Source organism: Idiotropiscis lumnitzeri, chromosome 5, assembly GCF_059441095.1.
Source record: "Idiotropiscis lumnitzeri isolate Australia: NSW breed Sydney's pygmy pipehorse chromosome 5, RoL_Ilum_1.0, whole genome shotgun sequence".
NCBI lineage: Eukaryota > Metazoa > Chordata > Actinopteri > Syngnathiformes > Syngnathidae > Idiotropiscis > Idiotropiscis lumnitzeri.
This window is the reverse complement of record NC_142395.1, coordinates 23,789,711-23,804,822: the sequence shown is the minus strand read 5'-3', so window position 1 is coordinate 23,804,822 and position 15,112 is coordinate 23,789,711. Positions and strand designations below refer to the sequence as shown.

The following is a 15,112-nucleotide window of genomic DNA, read 5'->3' as shown; positions in this document are numbered from 1 at the left end:
TGCAGACTTATTATGTGTGTGCGTTGCAAATGTGGAGTGCAAGTAATGAACATTCTACAGAATTCAACACATAAACTAAGAAATATATGAACATAACGTGAGAATATAAAACCAGCAAGCACAATCACTTGTCATTACTGCACGGTGCTTCTAGTTGCATTTGATAAATGCTTTTTGTTTGATAGACGCTTAACACCCATGACAAATATGAATTAGTTAATGTTAATGATTGACATTCTGTCACGTAAATGTTTAAGATAATGCTACTAACATTATACAGTCATTAAGTATATATACTGAAGATCGCACCACAAAAGTAACGTCAAATATGGGCCTTTTTCTTTCTGTCACGTTGGATGAATGGCGACATTTAATTTTAGCTTCATGAAATTTCACAGAAAGTTCAAGTGTATATGAATGAAACAATATTAATATAGTTTGATAATTTCAGAAATGAATCCGTGTTCATCAAATAAAAAAGGGTGCAATCATGTGAGATTAAAGAAAATGACGTACAAAGGCTGCGTCACCATTTTGATAGTGCGCAGTTTCAGTTCCAATTTTAACCAGTAGGTGTCAGCATTACAATTTCAGTCCGGATAGTGCGCAGTTTTAGTTCCAATTTCAACCAGTAGGTGTCAGTATTACAATTTCAGTCGGTTTCACCAAAACAAGAAAACCGACATGGCGACCCTCAACAGCGACGAGTGGACAGCAATCTGCGAAAAATTTACCAACGCCCAAAACTTTACTGAAGTCAAATCTCGAAGTGACCCAGAAAATGACCCATATCGCTCCAAGTACAAAGCCAGAGACCTCCTCCGGGAGATACACTGTTCGCTGAAGAGCTTCGAGGCCGGTGACGGGGAGGAAGACGGGGCGGCGCAGGGCGGCGACCAACCGCCGACCGAGCAGCCGGTAAATGGCCAGCTCGAGGAAATGTTTGAGCGGGGCTTCGGCGGCGACTCTACCACCGGACAAAGGACCGCGAGGCTCGCGGCGGTGGAATATTACCTGGGCGTGAACCACGTGGACACAGAGGAGCTGTCGGCAGGCCAAGAGCACCTCATGAACTGCATGAAACTGCTGGAAAAATGCTGCGTGACTACCGAAAATGTGTCGTTATTCATCCATGTCCGGGTAAATAGCTCGCCAGGGAAGATGCCAGTTATGGGCCGTTGAATTCTGTTTGTTACATGACATCGTATTAATGTATTCCAGTCTCTTCTCACACTTGCATTGCATAAAATACATACATGTGGATGTTAGGTTCGTTGCCCATTAACATTTCAGCCTCTAGTGCTGCCCTGCCAATGTAATCTGCCTTCAGAGTCATTAGTGCTCGCTAAACTATTAGCAATGTCTGCAATACCTGTTTCTTTGACCAAGCAGTCAGACTTAAAATTGTCTTCGCAAGGCCAAATGGCCCAAAATAATAGATTATTATATAAACATTTCAGTCATCCTCATTAAAGGTACAGCACAAATGTATAGCTTTATTTAGATACCAACCAAATAATGAAAATTGTGACATGGTTCAAAGTATAGTAAATGTGTTATTCCCGTTGTAGAGATTAGGATTTCCGCTATGCTGACTAATGACTGATTAAAAAGTGATAACCACTCATTTCTGTTCCTGTTTGTGTGATTCCAGAACCAACTGGGCATCCTCTGGGCAGGTCGGGGGGAGATTGAGACGGCGCAGGGATTCCTGGAAATTGCCGAGGCAATCTACCTGCGTTACATGAAGGAGGTAAGGTTGATTGTGGTTCTGGCATGATAGCAATTAGAAACAAATAAAAATTATTTGCAGGATGGAAGTCCGCCCACTGATCTGGTGGAGTACTTTACTACCAATGAGAAGCTGTTGACACATCAGGAAAAGAACAAAAAGTATGTATTTGTCACCCAGCTGTTATCCATTGCTCCTTTCTTGCCCTGCAGTTTTATATTAATCTCTATTTTCCACAGGTTTGAGCTGGCCTACACACACACTATGTATTATCTTGCTCAGGTCTATCAAAACCTTGGTGAGTGTATCTCTAATTTGACCTAATTGTTGAAAGAACTTAATGCTTTTAAACCATTACTGTACTATATTGATATTCAGTCAATTGCTGCATGTTTCTAAAATTGTAAAATCATCACATGTTTCAGAATGCCTGATACCAGAGGTGTCAAGATCCAGTCCCGGAGGGCTGCTTTCATTCTCTCCCCGCTGCAACACACCTGATTCAAATGATCAGCAAGCTCCGAAGAATCCAAATAAATATCCTGCTCATTAACATCCGGTGTGTTGTAGGCGGGGGAGATTTGGGGGGGGGGGGGGGGGGGGGGGGTCCAGGAAAGCGGCCCTCCAGGATGAGCGTTTGACACCTGTGCCTTTCATGTATAAAGAGGCCGTTATGTTGTTTTGCGGAAAGTCACAACGCAAATGTCTTGCCAGGTCAAACTGAGCGAGCTGCCACCTACTGCCACAGCACCCTGCAGAGACAGTTGCGGTTAGGTCAATTCAATCCAATTGAGTGGGCTCTCAATGCAGCTACGCTTTCACAGTATTATATCACAAAGGTGAGGCCCGCTTGGATGTCAATTGGTTGTTTCAAGGAGAGGATTGTAAGCTCGTATTTGCTTGATTGGTTTGCGTTGCGCATTATGTGATCTGCGGTGCCTGCGTAGTTGTCTGCTTGTCGACGCGAGTCACAAGGTTTGCGTGCGGTATATCCTCAGGGGCGATACATGGAGGGTAGACACTGCCTCTCAGCAGCAAGCGTCATATCTGGTTTAGCAGGAGAAGTTCCCTCTGAGGCTGCTGCACAAGAAAGTGAGTTTTTCTGTTGGATTGTTTTGTCCAAGATGTTGCATTTAAAGTGGGGGAAAATGGATTTGGGTGTTACACACTGGGAGGTTGGCTGATTGAAAGGAAGATTGGGTCCAAAAGTTTGGGCATAATAGAAGTTAAATGTCATTAAAAAAAAAAATCTGACATATATACCATATTTTTTTACATCATGAATGAATGCTTTAATTGTAGTTGTTTCAAATTCCAATACTGCAGCTAAAAATCTCTTCCTGCAGGTGAGATGGAGAGTGAGCGTCGCGATCAGCTGAGGCAGAAGAGAGCCGAGATAGCAAGATGCTGGATCAAATACTGTCTCATCCTCCTTGAAGATGCCAAAAAAGCGCTGGAGGTGTGACTATTTCACAACTCCCGGGACACGCCTCCTGTGCGCAATCTAAATTGTGACGATTGTTTCTGCGGCGTACTCATCCATCTCTTTGTGGGTGGTTGCTCTTCTGTGTTGAGCAGGACAACATTGGGGAACTGGATTGTGATCTTCAGGAGGAGTTGAAGAGGAAGAGGATGCTTGAGGTGGAGGAAGAAGAAAAGGGCAGGAAGAGCGCACTGTTGTTTGGCTCTGAGGACACTTTTGACTCGATCGCAAGCTTGGAGGAGAAGGTCAGCATGCATACGTTCTGAACAGGTTCTATCCCATGTTACTGATTATATAATGATTATATTGTCATATTTGGGATTTCCAGGTGAGCTGCTTGCTCCCGCTGGACTTCACAGAGGCCAGGAATATATTTCTGGTGGGACAAAACTATGTGACTCAGGTATTGCAAGATAACATGCACTCACAAAACAACACCCACCTATTGGACAAATTAAAAATAAGTATAAAAATGGAGCAAAGTGTTTTGTGCAGTTGTCTGGGGTTATTAAATATTACAGTGGTCATCTGAGTTTTTCAACATGCTGTATGTGACGTCCCTCGGCTGACTTTTTTTTTTTTGTTTGTTTGCCTGCGTTGACAATCAATAGGACATCAAACAGGATTGACCAAATCACCTGCGGCCTTTTTTTTTCTTTTTTTTTCTGTGTGTCTCTCTCAGGCCAAGGAGTACTTCCAGGTGGACGGCTATGTGACGGACCACGTTGAGATCCTGCAGGATCACAGCTCTCTCTTCAAGTCTCTGGCCTTCTTTGAAGAGGACGTCGAGCGACGCTGCAAGATGCATAAACGACGTGTTGACATGCTGGAGACCATCTGCCTCGGTACTCTTGTCACTTCGACTTGCAGCTGCTGTGCTTTTTTGGGCCCATTTTTGCTCTGTCTCACATAAATGCAATGCCTGCCTCTGTGTAGAACTGCACGCCCAGTACTACCTCATGATCCGCAGACAGTTGATGTTTGAGCTGGCCGAGACCTACAATGAAATGATGGACCTCAAACTGACTCTGGCCAACAGACAGGCTGACTCGCAGACTCTTGACAGCCACACCATAAAGAAATTCAACAGCCTCTGTTCTGCCTCCACCAAGTGAGTGCGCATTCACCTATAATGACTTTACTGCAGTTTTATCAAGTCTTACTCTAAATTAACCATTCTACTACCGCTGCTTTCCACTTCACCTATTAGTGGTATGCTAATCGTAAATTCATCTTTTTGTTGAACCGCTCCTAAACTTTTCACTGAGAAACTTTTATTGTACAAAATATAGAAATATAACATTTTGTATTTAGCGCTAGAAATTTTTGCCACAAATGTGTATGTAAATGCATTCTGGGAGTCCTTCAGCCTCAGCCAATCAGATGGCTGCTTAGAGAGATGTCGTGACTAGTTTTTTTTTTTTTTTCCTGCAGAGTCTGTCGTATAACCTGTGATGTGTTTTGCATGCAATAACATTAATGAAAAGACCGATTTCGACATCGTAGACAGCGGCCCTTTTATCCCACACGTACTATCTCAAACCGTCACCACCAGTGTTCCCGCACTGTATTTCTCCCAGTCAATGCTGCAGTGCGTTGTAGTGTCAGACTTTGCCCACAGGGGGGGCTAGAATCCACTGTGAAATCTCAAAGTTGTTCAATTGCGTTGCTCAAGAGAGTAACACAAGGTGCTCCCCCTTATAGGGCGCCCGTCTATTTTGGAGAACATTTGAGACTTTGAAGCATCCTCTCTCCAGGTACTTCCAGATGTTCCTGGAATCTCTACGCTCTCCAGAGGGAAAGTTTCCCGAGCACCTGGAGGAGGATGTGCTCCGACCGGCCCTTGTGGCCCGCTTCCGAGTGGCCCGACTGCACAGCCGCTTGATTTGCTCTCTCCCGCACACACAACTGGACAACCTCAACAACTCACTGGAAAACTACAAGTATGTCGATACACGTTTATTACACACGTCATTTGATTTGTCTAGTCGATCCGAGGAGAAAAGCTACTCCAAACTAATCGTTATCTTCTAATCGTGGCCTCATGTATTGGCTCTCTCAAGATTGTGCGAGTAACGCTTTTTCCAGTGAGTGATTACACATCCCAAGATTCCGCATTTCAGATTATGATGAGCTGCATATTGCTTGTCTTGCAGATACGTCGTTCAGTACTGCGAAGCCCACCCCGAAGCCGCCGCCATCATGGAGTCGGAGCTGGAGCTGAGTAAAGACATGGTCGGCTTGCTTCCTCTTAAAATCAACCGCGTCAAAGCGAGGATGGCTGCTAACAACTGAATTTGGAGCAATGCAGCATTTGAATTTATCGTTCGTTTGTGCCGTGCGTGCATGCTTTGTGCAGTCCAGTGAATGGTCACGTGCAAAAAATGAATTATTACCTTCAAGACAACCTTGCACATGTATGTGTACAATTCAAGGACATTTGTTCTGGCTTCATTTTGCCATTGGCCCAGCATTAGGCCAGGGTGGGCTAAGGTCTGCCGCACTGCTCAAGAAATCTGTTCTAAAATGAGCTAATTCCACTATTGCAAGCCTGAGAAAGGTTTGAAATTCTGGAGAAAAAAAAAAACACGTCTCCTTTTCATATACTGTAATCTATAGCCTGAGCTTTACACCTCATAGTGATGGAAAAACGCACCTTAACAACTCTATGTATATAATTTAGATGTATTTAAAACTCCTCTTGTCATGATTACGGTAATAAAATTAAAATTGGCCAAATAATACTTTGGGCAATTTTATAAATATTAATTTTTTTTTTCCAAGATGATTACAATCATCTGTTTTTGCAAATGAAATGCTGATGTATTCTTCATCATCATTAAAACATGCTGTTGAGTGTTGGCGTCACTCACAATGATGGATGCCCCCGAGCCGTTTGTCTCCAGTCAATCCAAAAAGTATCTTTCCTGAAACAATGGCGCGCTCTGCCCGTTATCTTAGATTACCGTTTTACATTTGTGCTGCAGAAGCTCCCGAGCATAATATTGCTTCAACAGAAAACTCTTCTGTTTCAAAATATATCATGAAGCAAATCTGTCCAAGATGAATGAGTTAATGTGCCCTTCTCTTACTTTCTCTTTTTATTTATGAACCACTTTGAGGATCAAAACGCTATCCTCCGGTGTTCTGTATTTACGGTATGTGATACTTGGAGCAATGTCTGACATTTGAAAGCCTTCCTATGTTTTGCCTTTTCAAGCTGATGTTTTCTCCCATCCTAATGGCATCATAATGTATGCAACGATAATAAATTATACATCCAATTATCGTGGGTCTTTTCTGATACAGATCTTATGAATCCTTCCATTTTTATTTTTTTTTATCGCTTGTTCAGGGCTGCTGAATTAAGTCTAAATTACTAAGATTATAGTAAAAATAACTGAAATAATGTAGTTGCATAAGTCTGCACACCTGCTCATAACTGGAATGTGTCTGTGTTCAGATGGAACCTGTCACATTTAAACTCATTTTATAAGGTAGTAAGCATGCACCTGCCACCATTCAAAGTGCCTCTTCGTCTCCACACCAAGTAGGCTATTCCTGGCGTGTAAGGCCTCAGTTCCTTCTGAAGAAATACAGCCCCACAGCATGACGATGCCATCACCATGCTTCACCGTAAGTTACACAATAATTAATTGTAACAAGTCACATAAATAACAGACACATATCAACTCAATGATGTCACACGTCCACCACAGCAAGTAAAGGCACATAAAATAACATTTCTGTGCATTATACCCTTGCAAATTTTCAGAGTGTGTTTGAATGGGTTAAATTCTTATGGGAGGGGCACAACTAGTTTATATTTTTTATGTCTTGGTTTCATTTTCCACACTGACTATCCCTTTCAAGGTTAAAGGCTAATAGAGCCAATCTTAGCTGATTGGGCCAAAGGCAGAATGGACTCACAGGGCACGCAATCCTTCACATTCACATTGCCGCAGAGTGGGAACTGAAACCTTGCCTCCTGCATAATCAGGCGAGTGAACCATGACACCATCAGTAAAAAGTGCAAATCTCAATATGTTTGTAGCAGTGGTGGGGGGTCAAGGCCTTTAGGGCCTTCTCTGCTGGCCTAACACAACCCAAAAAAAAAAAATCCTGATCCTGTTCTTCACATTGATGTCCGATTATATCCTAGTGTTGTATTTTTAGGTAAGAGTTTTTATCCAATCAGAATTCAGCACGCACTATTGTCCGAGGCCTTCAGATACAATCGTGTGGGCGTGTGTTCTGTGTGAGCGAGGGGACTTTTACAGTTGATAGACAGTTGCGATAGCCAATCAGATCAGCCCAAGACTGAGAGGGTTTACATGTTTTTCTCAGTTTTATATTTAGTTTGGTAATAAACTTTAACTAGGAGCGGAAATAGAAAGCTCGAAGTATCTTTTTTTAAGAATTGTTCGAGATCTGTTCAACTGCTGCTTGTTCAAGTTCACTCCCACCATAGAGATTTTTGCCTGCCAAAGCCAGATTTGCTCATATCTCAATTTTTTTTTAAAGTCTGATCACTCGTATCACAAGGAGTTGGGAGTTCATTGGTTGTCAGCGGAATAGATTGCAAAAGAGTCTGATGCACAACCCATCTGACCGCAGGGCCTTTAACCTCATTTGCGGTGCTTCCTCTTTATGATAAGTTGGTAAATTCTGATTTTGTGATGATAACATCGGTTGTAAAATGGCCTCTTGTTGAATATTTATCTGCCATATAAATGCAATAAATTAACTTAATGTAAAAAGACTTCTCAGGAACACCGGATCGGTTTGTTGGTGGTGAAAAAAGACTCAAACCTCCCTCATGAAATGACGATTGAGTTGGAGTGGAAGCTTACAAAACGAAAACTAACTTCTTAAGTATTATGTGGGCGTCACCGTGGACGACTGGTTAGCACAATGGCCTCCCAGTGCAGAGGTTGTGGGTTCGATTCCGGCTCTGGCCTCCCTACGTGGAGTTTGCATGTTCTCCCCCCCGTGCCTGTGTGGGTTTTCTCCGGGTACTCTGGTCGCTTCCCACATTTCAAAAAACATGCATGGCCGGTTGATTGGACACTCTAAATTGCCCCTAGGTATGAGTGTGAGTGCGGATGGTTGTTCGTCTCTGTGTGCCCTGCGATTGGCTGGCAACCGGTTCAGGGTGTACCACGCCTACTGCCCGAAGATAGCTGAGATAGGCTCCAGCACCACCCGCGGCCCTTTGAGGAGGAGCGGTAAAGATAACGGTTGGATGTATGAGCATTATGAGAGAAAATAGCAGCAGTAGCTGCATGTCTTGTAATGTTCTATATTTATTATTATCGTCTGACAAATGTGTCACTTCCAGTTAACACAATGCGTGTTTTATGAGGAAAGAGATTTTGGGCTCATGGTTAATTCGTTAAGTGAGTAGCGGTTTAGTCGTGTAAAGCTGTGACTGATAGGAGATAATGTGTCATTTCCTGAAGAAGATTGATGTTCGAACTTCCCGTAACTTGTTGATGTGTCAGCTGGGACAAATGCTCGACTGTCTGTCAAAAGGTAAGATGCATAGACAGGTGGACAGAGAGTTGGTATTATGGTAAAGAATCATCAATTTTGCCGGTTTCTGTTGTTCTGTTACATGTATTTAGAATGCACGAGAACAGTGATTGTCAAAGTACAAGGACGTGAATCGCTGTTGAATGGGGAAGTCAACTCAAAAATGTTGTTTATAACAATACGTTCTTTGTGGCTGAGCTGGTTTGAACATGGTATTCTGATTAATATCTATAACAAAATAACACTTTGTTGAATATCAATTATTAAGTAGCAAAATGCACCTGTTTTTATCCATTTCAGAGGGCGGCCATTTTGCCACTTGCTGACAGCTGAAAATGACATTACAGTTGCTGAGGGGCAAAGGCGAAGACCAATAACAGTTGTACCATGTTGTCATGCTGTGCAATGAACAGCGGTGTGTGTTGTATCTTACCAATATACTGTATTTGTGTTTGTCAAGTTGAACATGTTGATGTCTCACAGCACAAATAAACACTTTCGCATACTGTAAGGCAGCCCGCCGACACATACCGGTCAAGTGAGATCAGAATATTTGTAAATCACCTGTTATTTTTTTGTGTTTTATTTGTTTTGCGCTTGTATAACATTACACCAGTGGCGGGCCTTCAAGGCCTTCTTTGCTGGCCTTACATAATCAAGAAAAAAATGATCATAACCTTCACATTGATGTCATATTATATACTAGCGTTGTATTTTTAAGTGAGAGTTTTTATCCAATCAGAATTCCGCTAGCTCGTGTTGCCAGGCAGATTTTCACAAAACCAGTAGCGCGCACTTTTCTTTCCGTGGAATTCAGATGCAATTATGCTGGCATCTCTTCTGTCAAAGTCAATGGACATTAGATTTGATAGACATTTACGATAGCCAATCAGATCGCGAGTTGGTTGCTGGCCGTACGCTGAAGGTGCTGAACGCGTTTTGTGATTGGCTACTCACTCGTGAGGGGACGGTGCTATGCGGAATCAACACACCGTCAGTCGTAACTGGCGACCGTTCGAAAATCTAACTTGCTTTTTTAAACCACAATGGCCGAAGGGGGGGAAAGTGTGGATTTAATTAAACACCTGCGAGGCCATTTTCAAGAGGGACCTTTCAAGAAGAAGCTAGGTAGCGCAAGCTACTGAGTATTCAATACTCAGTATTGTGTAAGTGTTCGTCTGTATATTATTTCTCCAGCCGTGGTGTCATAAATGACGGTATTATGAGGGGGATTTATTCAAGTAGGACTTCACTGAAGACCATTGTGTGAAATGCACGGCCCGCCATTGTATTACACAGTATCTATCTCGTCTTCCTTCTCCTCCCAGCATTGCCACTTTGCGTCGTTAAAGGCTTAATTGAAACTAGTTAGCCAAATTCTGTCTTGTGGTATTTCCTTTCATGCAGTTATATGAAGATAAGATCTTGATTTGAGAAAGTACAAGTTTCCACGGAGGATGCGCAGTGACTTTTTTTTTTTTGTAACGCAAAAATACTTCAGGAAACCATGACGCAGTCAGAGGGTTGAGCTCAGTCCCGGGAGTGCGTGCACGTGTGTATGCGAGTGTGCGTTTTTCAGGCATTTGAACTCAGTCTTCAGCTCTGTCAAGAAGTGTTTTGGTTCCCTTTCATTGTTGTGTCCTGAAACTGAGAATGGCTTGGACCATCTTCATCGCGGCCTGCTGCTTCATCGCTTTACAGGCAGAAGGTAATTTGGAATTACTACGGATGTTGATAGGACAGCGGAGGCTTTTATTTTTAACTGAAAATTTTATTAACAAGGCAGTTTGCTGGTACTGGCCACGGTCCTCTTGTGAGCATCTGTTACTGACATGTTAACATGAGCAATTGTCACTCACACACACACACACATAAAAAAATGAATGTGTTGTTTAAGTTTCGCAGTGAACAATAATGCCGTTCTTTTTCTGCTTTAAAAAGTACAGCGGTAGTGTATTTCTGTCTAAAAAAAGGCACCTGACAGAAATGTACTCACTCGGGTTCATCATTTGAATTCTGTTTTGGTAAATAGCCCTAAAAGTTATGTGCTTTTTGGGAGTGAAAATGTAAATATTTGGGATAGAAGGAAAGTGGATGGCCCCCCCAAAAAAAGGTAGAATAAAACATTTTAAAGTTTTCAAACGTGTTCTTTTTCTGTTAAAGATTTGACAGATGCACTATTTTTCCTATTCATGGTCCACAATTTAGACGGCTATATTGTATTCATTGTATTCATCAGATGACTTTTTTTTTTTTCAAAGACAACTCGCAAATTATTTTTAATATCCATCCATCCATTATCTGATCCGCTTCTCCTCACGAAGGTCACGGGCGTGCTAGAGCCTATCCCAGCCGTCTCCGAGCAGTATTGTTTATTTCTATAATGTGTTTTTGTATTTAGTGAATTTAATGATACCTATATAATACATAAATTAATGAATAAATGGACATCTAAAAAGTTTGTAGGCTACATGTCATGTGAATGTTTTCTTCATGTTGGTGTTGCCTTTTCGTGCCATACACAAAATAGTTCCCATATCAGTTTTTATTTGTCACTTGACACTTCTTGATCGATGTTTATTGTAATATATGCCTGATGTGTTCTTTGTTATTCATTTTATGTATAACATATCGTATTGGAACTCAAACGTGCGTTTACTAAACTGACTTGATAAATTGCACTTAATAGATAAAACGCTTTAACTGCTTGGTTGTGGGTGTTTCAACACACATATTTCCTAGTCAGACATGTGTCACTCAGCCCTCAGGAGATACACGATCATGACATCATGTTTTCTTTTTTTTTTATTTCCACTCTGTCGGGTTGAACAAAAGCTATTCCTTGAAACACCAACACCCACATTTTGCCGATAATACAGCCAGAAAGGGAGGTAATCTCACTTTTTTTATGCCTGTTTTTGCGATTAAATAGCTTATTTGCTTTATTTACTTCTTAAAGTCCGCTACGGACAAGATCCAATGTATTGAGAAAACATCATGTCGCCATAACTTCCTCCACCAGTGTGCTGACTGTTACTTTATCCTGTTGCATAGTCATGTCGTAATCTCCTGAAAAGTTGCATTAAATAAATCAATAAGTGAATATGTCATTCTTTTTAAAGGAGCGCCCAGGACTGCCGTGTATAAGTTTGTCAAATGTCGGCCTGGGGAAAACCGTGCCAACTGCGTGACTCAACAAAGTCCACAGATGGAGTGGAGTCCGGACCTGCCGACCAAATTGCCTCCTTCCAGTTCACTGTACCTGTAAGTATGGTATGCATTAGTCAGCTATTATTATTGGGGTTGTAAGTTGTGGTGGCGTGTAATTGCTCTGCATCATAGTGAGACTTTTCTAATATTTTGGTGGTCTACACGAGAGGGAAAAAACACACCCAAGAAAAATGCTGAATGCCCCAAAAAAGAAAGCTGTGTGCTTGTGTGTGTTGGGTGTGAGCGTGTTTATTGGGTCTGCGATTTTAATTTCTCTCATTTCCTCTTTTGGGTTCTTCAGAAATGACACAGATAGCCTAAGTTTATCACCTCAAAGGAAACGATGACATGAATGAATACATCAAATCATTTCATCTAGCTGCTTCTGGGTTGAAATCACTCAAGTGTGTACATACCCATAAATGTCAGGGTGTACATATATTCCTACCGTTGGCCGACAAGGTCTATTTAGATGTCAGCTATTGGGTGAAGATGCTGACGTGTCTTATCGAGATTTCAATAGATTTCAGTGGAATGTCATTTTTGCCAGCCGTTCTCTCTTCTGGCGTCCTCTATGATGGGGCCTTTTTCTCAACACAAAGCAGCAGAGCTCACGTTCGTCAGTTCGCCTTGAACAGGAAGCCAATGGGAAGTGTCGACAGGAAGCGGACTGTGACGCACGGTGTGCTGTAGCTTATGGTCTATTGTTGAGTATGAGTGAATGCGGTACAATTGAGTAAAATTTGATTAAAGTGAGAACATTTTGGAAAGAACAAGAGAGTCGATTGAGGGAGTGGAAGTTTAAAGTCTCATGTATGAGGAAATATGAATAAGAAGCTCACGCACAATTATGACTGATGCATAAAACAATTCTCTTTAAAACAACAACGTTAGAACAAGGGGAAAAGAATTCTCCCAAAGGTTTAACAATATCAGTATGACATCTCATGCTCTTGTCTTGCATCACGTGATAGTGTGCAGGTGTACCTCATGTATATGATATGTGGGTTCACTCAATTTTTGCCAAATTTTACGGCTGCAATAAAAGCCACATCCTCAATTTTGAGAGGGGGTGTAAACTTGTGCAACCACTTTTTTACTTTATTTACTTTGCCTCTTGATTTTTAAAAATTGAGTTGTACAGGTCAGCTCATATTTGATATAGTTTCGAAATTTTTATCCTGGTCTCATTTTTTTCACATCACAAAAACCTGACACTTTAATTAGGGGTGTGTAGACATTTTATGTCACTGTGTGTCAGATTTGTAACTAAACCTTGACTTCAACAAGTATTCATCTCAACCAAAGATAGGCCGTTAAGCAATTCATTTCTAACTGAAAAATGATAAAAATTGAGTTATCCCAATCTAGTTCTCAGTGGTAGTCAATACAGCAATCACAGCTCACAATTTTGAAAATTAGTTTACAATGTGGTTACAGTGTGTGGGATTATTGTTACTTCCATAGTCGATCAAAAAAACTCTAAAAGACCAAAATGTCTCTTACAGTATGTCATTATTAATTCCAGTGATGCCGAGCCAGTGGAGGAAGAAGGTTCAGCGACGATGAGTGACTCCACTGAGAATGTACAGCCTGAGGATGGTTCTGGTTATGAGGGTTCTGCTGGTCCAGTCTGGATGGACTCTGTGTTTGCTCCAAATACCGAACAGGAGATGGGCTCCGGCGACTCCTTGACAGGCAAGGACCAAGATGATGAGTTTCAAGTGCATGGAAATTCTCCATCTGTGTGTTTGAATGCAGCCGATTTCTGACCTGTTTGCTTTGTGTTGTATTGCAGCTGGACCGGTAGGCGCCGAAGGCTTCAGGCGATTCCTTGACAGTTCTGAGCAGGAGATGCTGGAGGACCACTTTCTGCAGTTGTAGAGTTGACAACCCGCTCTTCTTCCCATGTTTTAACATCATACTAAAAATCTACTGCGTTACCACCTGGTGGCCACAATTGTATTAACACTGCTCCTTGCTGCAGCTGTGCTTTGTGTGAAGAAGGAAGAGAAAAAAAAAATATATATATACTGTATGTTTAATTTAACTTTTTTTAATGGATGGATGGATAAGCTTATTAGATCTGTAACATTATATAGAGTCCCACACTGCTTTAGTCACTTTACATTTATACATTGTGTAATCCTTTTTTAGGGAAATTTCCGATGCACAAGATTTAACAGGATAATCTTGCCCAACAAAAATCCCCTCGGGAAGAGATGGAAGTTGAGTCATATTCAAAATATGTATTTTGTGCTTCGGTATTTTAAAGCAAGAATAAATCCAGACAAGAATTTGTATCGTTTGTTGTCACATCTCCTTTTTCTCCCCACTACATTAAACAGACATTTTCTATATTGGTCAGCCTCACAAGGGTCAGAGGGGATCTGTAGCCTAAACCAGTTGACTTTGGTCAAGAGGCTGGGTACACCCTGGACTGGTCATCAGTCAAATGAACCAATTTTAAGAAAGAAAATAATCTTAATTGATGCTCATGAGAACTGTTTGAAATTGTGAATAAATGCTTTTCTCCTACGATGAAATATATGTGGAAGAATACAAGGGTTGTCAAAAAGGTTCCAAACTAAAAGTTTTTATTCAATTATCTTGGAGAACACTTTGACAATGCATTAAAGGCAGTTCTTATCTTTGACTGACAAACCTCTGAACCAACAAATAGAAAGTCAAAAGGCTTTTAATAAAAGACTGGTAAAAAAAACAAAAAAAAACATAATATAGGATCACAGTCGTCCTTGTCTTTATGACTGCATCTGTGATCAAATCTAACAAGGCATTCGTGTGATTCAAGTTCATTTTTTTCATTATGAATAATGCTTGCTTTGGGTGTTTCTGTTTTTTGTCTAAAATCAATGATTAGTTCCTTGTTTTTTAGAACGTTGCGATCCAGTAAGATAATATTACATTATTGGATGCAATTCATTCTTCTGAACCTGCTGGACGCTGACCGTAAGAAAATCTAAAAGCAAAAAATGAAAGCTGATTAACATATTTTTAGCTTCCTAAAATACTGTCTGAAGTCATTTTTTTCGCCCATTTTTTTTTTCAGAAAAAATGAAAAACTGAACCAAACGCTTCTTATATTTAATAATAATTTCACTGTAGACTTGAATTATCTGTTTAAAGAAGTA

General features: G+C 41.1%; 2 protein-coding genes across 2 annotated transcripts; both read left to right on the top strand.

Moving 5' to 3' along the window:
* The first annotated feature begins 643 nt into the window (after positions 1 to 643).
* On the top strand, positions 644 to 6,089 carry kifbp (kinesin family binding protein). Its single transcript, XM_088297225.1, has 13 exons — positions 644 to 1,140; positions 1,655 to 1,753; positions 1,814 to 1,893; positions 1,972 to 2,030; positions 2,447 to 2,571; positions 2,731 to 2,824; positions 3,079 to 3,191; positions 3,311 to 3,460; positions 3,544 to 3,618; positions 3,898 to 4,060; positions 4,152 to 4,326; positions 4,973 to 5,158; positions 5,372 to 6,089. The coding sequence occupies exons 1-13, from the start codon at positions 685 to 687 to the stop codon at positions 5,508 to 5,510; spliced, it is 1,914 nt and encodes a 637-aa protein (XP_088153351.1). The 5' UTR covers positions 644 to 684; the 3' UTR covers positions 5,511 to 6,089.
* A 4,134-nt stretch (positions 6,090 to 10,223) lies between these two features.
* srgn (serglycin) lies at positions 10,224 to 14,261 on the top strand. Its single transcript, XM_088296476.1, has 4 exons — positions 10,224 to 10,458; positions 11,873 to 12,014; positions 13,489 to 13,658; positions 13,759 to 14,261. The coding sequence occupies exons 1-4, from the start codon at positions 10,404 to 10,406 to the stop codon at positions 13,842 to 13,844; spliced, it is 453 nt and encodes a 150-aa protein (XP_088152602.1). The 5' UTR covers positions 10,224 to 10,403; the 3' UTR covers positions 13,845 to 14,261.
* Positions 14,262 to 15,112: the final 851 nt, after the last annotated feature.

What these genes read in the sequence shown, in the direction of transcription:
- kifbp (XM_088297225.1), top strand. Translation starts at nt 685, where the DNA reads ATGGCGACCCTCAACAGCGACGAGTGGACAGCAATCTGCGAAAAATTT. An exon ending in ACCTGCGTTACATGAAGGAG is followed by an intron (nt 1,754 to 1,813) that starts GTAAGGTTGATT and finishes AATTATTTGCAG; the next exon opens with GATGGAAGTCCGCCCACTGA. An exon ending in GCTGGAGACCATCTGCCTCG is followed by an intron (nt 4,061 to 4,151) that starts GTACTCTTGTCA and finishes GCCTCTGTGTAG; the next exon opens with AACTGCACGCCCAGTACTAC.
- srgn (XM_088296476.1), top strand. Translation starts at nt 10,404, where the DNA reads ATGGCTTGGACCATCTTCATCGCGGCCTGCTGCTTCATCGCTTTACAG. An exon ending in CATCGCTTTACAGGCAGAAG is followed by an intron (nt 10,459 to 11,872) that starts GTAATTTGGAAT and finishes TTCTTTTTAAAG; the next exon opens with GAGCGCCCAGGACTGCCGTG. An exon ending in CTCCGGCGACTCCTTGACAG is followed by an intron (nt 13,659 to 13,758) that starts GCAAGGACCAAG and finishes GTTGTATTGCAG; the next exon opens with CTGGACCGGTAGGCGCCGAA.